Source organism: Clavelina lepadiformis, chromosome 2, assembly GCF_947623445.1.
Source record: "Clavelina lepadiformis chromosome 2, kaClaLepa1.1, whole genome shotgun sequence".
NCBI lineage: Eukaryota > Metazoa > Chordata > Ascidiacea > Aplousobranchia > Clavelinidae > Clavelina > Clavelina lepadiformis.
Genome location: NC_135241.1, coordinates 15,180,267 through 15,189,954, shown reverse-complemented (window position 1 = coordinate 15,189,954; position 9,688 = coordinate 15,180,267). Strand labels below are relative to the sequence as shown.

The following is a 9,688-nucleotide window of genomic DNA, read 5'->3' as shown; positions in this document are numbered from 1 at the left end:
GGGAGAAAAAGCACAGAATGCCTGCATGAGGGCCTGCTCCTAGAAGGAGCTTGCCTGCATCTCATCAGTAAATTTACATTTTCGCTTAGCATTTTCAACAGTAAAACAATAACAACGTTTAATCTTTAGCACTAAACAAATTATTACCGTGAAAATATTGCCAGATAGGTTTCAAAAAATGCTTTATTCAAAAATCCCGGACATTTAAGCACTTTTTACATTTCTCCCTGAAACAGATTTGAACACTAAAATCCTGGACATGTCCAGGAACATCCCGATTTATGGTTACCCCAGCCTAGCCTGGTAAGACAACGCAAGGCACTCAGCGCTTTCTGTATAACTTTGTTTCTGATGTTAAACTCCATTAACTGCTATAATACTGTAGATTGTATAATGAGACTGTTTAAATGTACTGGTAATAACCTAAAACATTCAAGACTCCGTACTTGTAACTTAGATACATCTATAAAACTCTATGCAAAAATGAAAAACTCCACTATCTGTGGGTTAAGTTAGTTGGGATAGACATAGTCTTGTTAATTAAAGTGTATCACATAAACTTATATAATATAATACTCTATCTTGCACGTTTTAATCCTTTCAGGTTTTGTAACTTTTCTCATGCATTTGCACAGATTGTTGTTTTTGTAGTTAGCTAAAGTGCAGCATGGTAGCCTACTATTTTCATACTCACCAACTGCCCTAGTTTGAAACTTCTGAGCTTTGTAGCGAAGCAGAAATGAAAATAATACTATTTTAAGAAAGAATGTACGTTGCCTATCAGATGCTTTACAGTATATGAATTTTTCTGTTGTTTTATATTCCTCTTTATACATTTAATATAAGGTAGCATACTTTCTCTTTTTAGAAAAAAGAGTCGCTTGCTTTACATTCTGTTGTTTGTTGTTTATAAAATTGATTTGGATCACACAGTACAAGTTTGTTCTATCGTGACAGTATGCTTCTACAACAATGGCTTTTGCAACAATGATGTCTGAAGCGGCTTCGCACATTTCCAGGAATGTGGTAATTTCATGGAAAAAAACTCGGAATACATTTCATGGTTGCAGTGGAAATTCACAGCGGAAGTCCAGTAGAATGTCTGGAAAAAGGTCTAAAAGTGTTTTGAAAATTTGTATACGTCGCAAATTGGTTGCAAGTCTACAAAGAAGAGACTTGTCGTATTCTGCCCAACATAGATGCTTGCTACTAAGAGATAAATGTTTTTATGGCCTTCGGTTTGTGGTGAGAATGTCAGTGAGAGGTGTAAGCAATAAACGAGCATGGAGCCATTCCATTGGTGAAACACTCAGACATGCAAGGAATTCCATACCAATCCCATTTAAACTAGCTTTTGCAAATACTGCAATTAAAGTGAGTGAGGCTAAGCAAAAATCATTACAGAATCAAAGGCTTGTATATTATTCTTTTTCTGACGTGAAGGGTTCTTCTGCTTCCCCAGAATACGATTATGAAGGTTCAAGAAATACATATCAAAAAGCAGGTGAAGATGGCTTTATTGCTGTAGCTGGGCTTGGCAGTTTTCAAAAGGGAAAGAAAGTGACAACTTCCAGTCAAAAAGCACCTCCTACTAGTAAGACTGATACTGTTTCAAAATCTATTGAAGTTGCACGTTCTCAATATGAACATCTTGCTACTTCATTGACACCACAAGCAGAGGCTGAAAAGCTTGATGAAAATGCTTTGTTTTCTTCAGTGAGATGGATTGTAGAAACTCCAGTTAATAGTTTTTTCAGCTTCTTGTCACGTACAACAGCACGTCAGAAATCATCCCTTTCAAATAATAAACACGGAGTTACACAAGCAGCAGACGGTGAAGATAAAAGTGACTTGTCAAAAAAAAATGTTGATGCTGAAAAGGTGAAACCACCTCCATCATTGTTGGAAATGCTCTACCAGTACATACCATACGTAGGTAGCAAAGAAGATACAACAAAACTTAAACAGGCAGAACTAGAACAAAAGGAAGAACTCAGAATTCAGGTGAAATTTATTTTTATATGATATATATACATATAGCTATAAAGGGTATATGCATGTAATTTGTCTAATTTGCCTGTGATCAGTCCTATAATGAAGAAATTTGTAGCTATTGAAAAAACTCTTTGCATGCAGTTGAATATTAATATATGTATTTGTTTGTATCATATATTTTATTTGTAGGCTGAAAAATATGAACTTTCACAAAAAGTTAGCATAAACAATCGCACTCGATATTTGTTGCAAGCAATTCGTGAGGCCAACAACTTGTCATCAATCACCCGTCAGGTTGAGGATCTTGCTGAACACTTACTGCGATTTCCTAATACAAGAATAACTGCAGTGAAGGTTTAACAAAGCTACACAACTTCTACTACTGTAGTTGTATATTGAGCTGTATTTACTTATATTACTTGTGGGAACATGCAATGCGCATTCTGTGAAAAGCATGCTGTTGTTTTATAGGAAGATGCAATCAAAGAGATCATGTATCTCTACCGAACAACTTACAACCAAAATTTGATTCCTATTCTAAGGATGACATTGGCAATGCTTGGAGCAGTGGATCCTCCCAAACAAAATGGTATCAGAGTACTTGCCATTGATGGTGGTGGAAGCAGGTTCGTTTGATTAGAATTCGAATTTATGTTTCTAAATTAAGTGTGAAATAAATGTTAATGAACATATGAACTTTTTTATGCATTTCCAATGGTTTTAGAGGTCTGGCTGCGGTTGAAATTCTACGTCGAATTACAGAGCTCAGTGGGCAACCTATCCATAAAATGTTTGATTACATCTGTGGCGTTAGCACTGGTGCCATATTGGGTTTCTTAGTTGGTATTAAAAAAGTCCCTATATGTGAGCTTGGGCAGCTGTACAGGTGAGTTCAATTCCAGTACTAATCGTTATGTTATTGCTTCGAAATAGTTGTGTTAATGTCATGTATATATTATGGCAGCGTTTTAGTCTATCCTTTCCTCCAGATCATTGAGTTCAGAAATCTTCAAACAAAATAGGTTACTTGGTACAGGAACTTTGGTATTTTCACATGCCTACTACAATACCGAAACCTATCAGAAGCTCTTGAAAGATGTATTTGGTTGGTACACTATTGAAAAGTTTTTTTTGTTTATTTCTGATGATTTGTACATTACATAAAATCAAAATACCAATGAATATAGTAACATACATATAAATAAATAATATATAGATATGTATACAGTGCATTTAAATAGGTTTTACAATTCATACGATTATATTTATTTTTATAATAAATGTGTTTTATGTATTTCTGCATAAAATTTAGGAAATGAATTACTAATTGAAACTGCTGCTCAGGAAGAAGTTCCAAAATGCAGCGCAGTGTCAACATTAGTCAACAGATTGGTTTTAAAACCCTATATGTGGAGAAACTACAGGTAATATTATGCCTTATGTAAAACAAGCTCCATTTTGCACAACTTGTCATTGCAATTTGTAGTATTGTTCCTGGAACGCGCATTACTCAGTGGAATGGAACCTGCCGGGCAACAATGTGGGAAGCAATCCGTGCATCCTCCGCTGCACCTGGGTATTTTGAGGAATATAAACGAGACCGTAACATACATCAGGTTGGTTTGGTCATTAGTTTAAAATAAAACATGGACTTTGCTGTAAACATTACATTAATTTGTAATAGTATCAAGACTACTGCATGTTTTCTTTTTGTAGGATGGTGGAGTGCTAACTAATAACCCAACTGGAGTTGCTTTGCATGAATGCAGGCTGCTATGGCCGAATTCTCCAATACAATGTGTAGTTTCAGTCGGGACAGGAAGATATGAACCTACAGTTGGCCCGATGGGAGAAGATTTTCTTAGCCTTAAAGACAAGCTTTTAAAGTTTGTTGACAGTGCCACAAGCGTTTCAGGTAAATTTATTATGAATAGTTGAATACACTGCTAGTCTGCTGTCAGCCACTTCCCAATATTATAGTTACAAATAGTGCACAAAACACGTATCATGTAGGTGTATTCATAGTACACAATCTTTTTTACCCATTTTAAAAGTACTCCGGAAAGTATTAGGCGCTGTAGAAATTTACTATCATAATATTACAGTATTACCCAATATTGTTACTGCATTTACTGCACAACAATGCGCATGGTATGGGAAATTGTGTATAGTGCACAAAGTTGATCTGTGGAAGTACGTGTGATGCTTGCATACGATAAAAAAATTGTTTTATAGAGGTTCATACAGTCATACATGATTTGCTGCCTCCAAGGACCTACTTTCGATTTAATCCGTTTATTCAAGGTATGTTTTTTGTTTATATTGCAGTACGTACGTAAAGGTTAGGTTGACAACAATCTGATTTTAAATCAAAGACGAGATGTCAGTAAAAATATCGGACAAAGATCCTTTCAATAATATTTCATAAGCAATTAAAAAATGTATCCCGTAAAACGTAAATTTGCCGCTCGTTTTGAACTATTGGGTGGCAGACAATTATGACGTTAAAACATGAAATCTATGTGCCTGAAGCTTGTGCTAAGATGACGTATGAATAAGACATCTTCATAACCTCAAGGAAGAAAAAAAAATAGACGTTTATTTCATTCATAACAGGAATATCTTGCGTTAGTTAAGCCTCGTATAATTTAGTAATTTACAATTTGTTCATTAATACTACTTAAGGTTAAGCTTTGTCTGTCTGTCTGTCTTTGTCATTTTGAACGTTTACGCCATTTAATAACCTAATGCCAGATGTCGTTACAAACATTATAGCTGGGTAATGGGTACTAGTAAGCGATGCACGATGCGATGTCTTTTTTACCCTCAATAATACGAACGACTTATGCTTTGCAGAGCCTCTTCTACTGGACGAGTGTCGCTCGGAAAAACTTGACCTGCTTGTGGGAAATGCATGCGAGTACATTGAGAAAAACGATTACAAATTTAAAACTTGCGTCGATACTTTGCTCGACAGAAAGATCCTTGGAATGCGTAATATCGGCTTGACATAATGGGCATTTTTCTTTAACTCTCTTTTCATACTATGCATATTATCCTAGACAATGTTACTTTCGAGTATACTGAAGTATTAACTTTTACAGGTAATTTTCGATTTTTTTGTAGCCCAAGTCCCTTGCACATTATCTTTTGCTTTTTAGATATGTGTGTACTCGATTGCAATGTTCGTTAAATGAAAATCCACAATGGTGCTCCAAACTGAGCTATTATTGTAATATGGAAACGAACTGCAGTATATGTATTTTTGTATGAATTACTTCTGGCCTTTTCCTCCTAGATAATGATCATTGTGTTTGATCACCGATTGGGGTTATGTTGGTTAAGACTTTCTATGAGTTTAAGGGTTTTAGAATCTATTTTATTCCGATAAGAAAATAACGAACATACACACAAGCAACTTGGGATAATTTGGTTTCAGTCGCGAAACAATCCATTGAAACTACACGCATTGTGTTTCCTGCATGCAGTTTTTCCACTCTTATTCTACTATCTTTAGGCAGGCGTTTTTCTGTCATCACAGGAAAAAGTCTTTATTTGTGTATTGTAAATATTTGTGTTGTCTCCAGAGCTATATGACGTGTTTTATGAAAATATGCCTTTGTGATAAAATTACCTGCGCGGTCAAATAGGAGCTGGTTGTACGGAATTTATTGATGTGGCTTGAAGCTGTCAAAAATGTGATCATCACGCTGTCGTTTTCCTGCTTCGACTTTCTATAACAAGCACATGGTTAAAAGGTGTAATTTTCCGACATGTATTTACATTAGAATTTGTTGCAACCTACACCATCTCTTGCAATAAATATAATAAAGATAAGATACGAGCAAAGAAAAATCATATTATTGTATAGTCCAAGCTTTAGAAACATTGTGGTGATCGTTATTGGACAACAGTGTCTGACTGTGCCTCAGTAGTCGTGTATGAAACTGGCCGACATAATATCTTACACCGACAGGCGTCGATTTTTCGAAAGAAAATTAAAAATATTGGCCGGGGGAGACAATTCAAATTTGCTAATCAAATCAAAGAATTTTACGACCTATCTGAGAACATGGCAACTTACTTCGCAAAAATCTTAAAAGTAAATTATTCCTGCGTTTTGTTTTGTTAAATTAATTTGGCCTGTGTATAGCTTTAATTACGTATGGGGAAATAAACGTTAGGCTTCATCAAATAATTCATATCTTTGGAGTAATTTTTAAGAGCAGCTTTTTTGCTTTGGTCTCCTGCTAAACTGATTTCCCATCGTTAAAAACGTACGAATTACGTATTGTTATTCATCACAAATTTGAATTGGTAAAACGAAGTTTATTTAGAGAAGTAGAAGTTGCTTATAGTTGAATCCGTTCTTTGGACTCACTTAAAAAGTTTTGCATTTTGATACCATTAACTGACTGGACACATCACCAGTGATCACATTAAACGGAAAAAATATATTATTATGTCATAGTTGAGGCGTTTTCAGAAATCCGCCCGGTGTTACGCTTTCTACTTTCTTGTATTATCTCATTTCACACATTGGGCTTTCTTGTCCCACTTCTGCTTGTCTGTCACATGTTGCGCTATTTACTCTTGCAGCTTTTATCTATTTATTGGTTTGGTGACACTTACTCACGCGACACTTAATCACGCGACGCTTAATCACCGACACATAATCACTAGGACATTTAATCACGCGACACTTAATCACGCGACACATAATCACTAGGACATTTAATCACACATTTACAATGTTTATTTACATTTACAATTTACAGCAATGTTATGCATGGGAAATGTAAGCAACTGCACGAAGATAGACTAAAATCTCGCTTGACAGATAACGGTCAACTGTGTTTTGCACGCGCAGTTTCAGTGCCTTGTACCGCATTGGAATAGAAGGTTGAGTATCAGCAATTCCTTGCAGAAACGTTGCACGTTGCATTTGAATGTCTTTTTCAATTCCCTGTATGAAATTCCACAATGTCGGGTGGTGGCATTGAAAACGCACTTGGAGACCAAAATGCCAACCTTCGACTGCATTTGTGGTTCTTGCAATGCAACCTGCCCCTGCTTCGTAATGATTCCAACTTTCGATTGGAAAGATGGCTGAGCCGTAATTTTCACCACGTCCCGGACGTCGTCTGCCTCTGATATATGTGTGTTCGAAATACGAAAGCAGCTCAGGCATCTTCTCGTGATCGGGCATGCTATCAGCTAAGATCAGAAATGACTTGACTACGTCAGAGGAAGGGACCATGGCTAAGGCTGGTAAACACCGAACAGCTGTTCTTAATTCGTCATTAGACTCCACAGAGAGATGCACACGAGCTTGAATTACTGAATTTTCCTCACGCTTTTCCGACATCTAAGTGATTATGTGTCGCGTGATTAAATGTCGCGTGATTAAGTATCCAAGTCGCGTGATTAAATGTCCTAGTGATTATGTGTCACGTGATTAAATGTCCTAGTGATTATGTGTCGCGTGTGTGTCGTATTATGTTTTCCTTTGCTGCGATCCATTAATCGCAATCACGGCTAAACGTTTTTAATTTTGTAATGATTTAAGCGCTTGTGTCGAGCAGTCGCGTTCAGCAACACGGTATATAATAATCGTCTTCGAAACGGTTATACGAGGTAAATTGAAACCTTTGTGGGCAATGATCGTAGTCTGAATAATATCGATTCCAAAAATAAGAAAAAGTTCGATTAAAAAAATTGTATATCGGATCGGTGAAGAAAAAAACTGAGGGTGCGATCGTATATTCTGCCCCCTCAAAATTCCCAGGCGGGGAGCGCCTGGAAATAGTTGTAGCATTTACATTAACCTGTGCTTTTTATTAATTTGAAGATAATTAAGATATCTTTTTAGCAATCACAATTATATATTTGTGCAAGTTAAGTTATTTTGGAACCGAGTGGTACGTAGTAACAACAAACCACGTAGGTGGGACACCATCAGAAGAATGCTGAGAACCACTGACCTAAAAGGTCTGACGTAAGCGAATTAGATCCAAGATCGTCCATTGAGAACATTAATCAAACCTTCCGGCGAACCCGGATTTCGTTTTATGTTGTCGTCCGGAACGCACTAAATTCAATAACCTAAAAGCAAAAACTAGGGTGATCAAGTGTTCTAACAAAGGAAAATATGATAATAGGCAATCTCCACTTTCAAGTGGTTTTGATAATCTTGTTTACGAATCAATAAGTTGTATCTCGTTAATGAACGCTGTGAAAGAGTGTTTAATGCTACGCTGTTTAAAACTTTTGTTATGGAATTATACCATACATATACTATACTATAGATTAGAACGTGGTTTATGCCGATGGCAGAACAACAGAACAGTAACAATCTCTGATGATTCTGAAGCAGTATACCAATTGCAGTTTTTGAATAAGTTAAGTTTTCTGTAAAAAAGTGGCTTATTCACGCTTGTCGGAGCAAGACAAAGCTATAGCGGAAGCTTGTGTGTTGACAGCAAAAACTTAAATATGTGAACACAGTTTTTGAATTTATACAGTATATTAAGCTACAGTATAACTTGGGTTCAGTTTTATGAATAAATTACGTATGATCTAGATATTTAAGTGTGTATAAGTAACGACGCCAGACAGCTGCTAGAGAAAATAAAACAGCCTATTACAATCGATTACAAAATTTACCGCTGCCGCCTTTCCAAGGTATCAGTGAATACGGACAAGGTTTATCGCCTTCACATAGGATATTTAGTGGAGGAATTATCATTTGCCCCTTTTTACTAAAAAAGAAAATTTTACGATTCGAGATTTATTTGCAGCTTGTCTTTGATTGAACTTTAAACTTCAAACATGTTAGTACTGTTACCGGGACTTTCGTTTCATATTATCATTAAAGCTAAAATAATGTCATCAAACCCTTTAGTGTTGAAACATTGAAAAAGTTTCTACATTTCGTATTTTCGCATGTGTGAATTAAACATATTGTGCAGCAGTGAGGTGTTTGGGCAAGATGTTTAACCACGCGAAAGGATTAGTGGAGGAGCTCATCACTTAGCTCATGAATAGAGGAAGTGTTTTTTTTGTAAGCGACTGGTAATTTGGCTATGACTGCCTTTACATTTACAAGAATGGAGCGACTTGTGCGATTGTTTTGCTAACAGTGCTCCGATGGCCGGAATATAATTTGTAAACCAAATTTGCTTAACCTGGGACAAATCTACCCCTGGGTGTAAATGCCGTTTAGTCAAGGAGGAAATTTCTAATTTTCTACATATATCAATAACACCTCTAGAACGACAGAAAATGAGCTGAAAGTGTTCCATTTTATTTGTTCTATTTTGTTATTAGTGCTGTCATGTAGACGACACGAAAGGGTAAGCAGAAGAACTTATCACTACTTCACACTCGAGTGGCGGAAGTGTCAAATCACGATTTTCTTCATAGGTTAATGATTATTTGGTTATGAACTTATGACTGCCACTGATGTTCATGCATGTCTTTATGATTGCATTACTAGTCATGAGTGCGATTGTTTTGCTAACGGTGCTCTGTTGACCAGCATGTAATTTGCCAACAAAAATGGTTTATTGGAAATGACTGAGAAAAGTCTTTCCACATTTTAAATTAGGCGATAATTCCTCACCGCCCAAGCCTGTTTACCGAACTTCTGTTTGTAAAACGTCCGATACCGAAACATACATTTTGCTTAATT

The 9,688-nt window shown here is 36.2% G+C and overlaps 1 protein-coding gene across 1 annotated transcript; it reads left to right on the top strand.

Moving 5' to 3' along the window:
• The first annotated feature begins 868 nt into the window (after positions 1–868).
• LOC143446697 (calcium-independent phospholipase A2-gamma-like) lies at positions 869–5,836 on the top strand. The gene is made up of 10 exons (XM_076946453.1): positions 869–2,004; positions 2,185–2,349; positions 2,467–2,621; positions 2,720–2,881; positions 2,985–3,100; positions 3,308–3,419; positions 3,482–3,611; positions 3,712–3,910; positions 4,231–4,299; positions 4,852–5,836. The coding sequence occupies exons 1-10, from the start codon at positions 973–975 to the stop codon at positions 5,007–5,009; spliced, it is 2,298 nt and encodes a 765-aa protein (XP_076802568.1). The 5' UTR covers positions 869–972; the 3' UTR covers positions 5,010–5,836.
• The last annotated feature ends 3,852 nt before the right edge of the window (positions 5,837–9,688 follow it).

Bases quoted from the DNA above. Each gene is read 5' to 3' on its own strand.
- LOC143446697 (XM_076946453.1), top strand. From the start codon at position 973: ATGGCTTTTGCAACAATGATGTCTGAAGCGGCTTCGCACATTTCCAGG. The intron at 2,350-2,466 runs GTTTAACAAAGC...GTTGTTTTATAG, and splicing joins CAAGAATAACTGCAGTGAAG to GAAGATGCAATCAAAGAGAT. The intron at 3,101-3,307 runs GTTGGTACACTA...CATAAAATTTAG, and splicing joins GCTCTTGAAAGATGTATTTG to GAAATGAATTACTAATTGAA.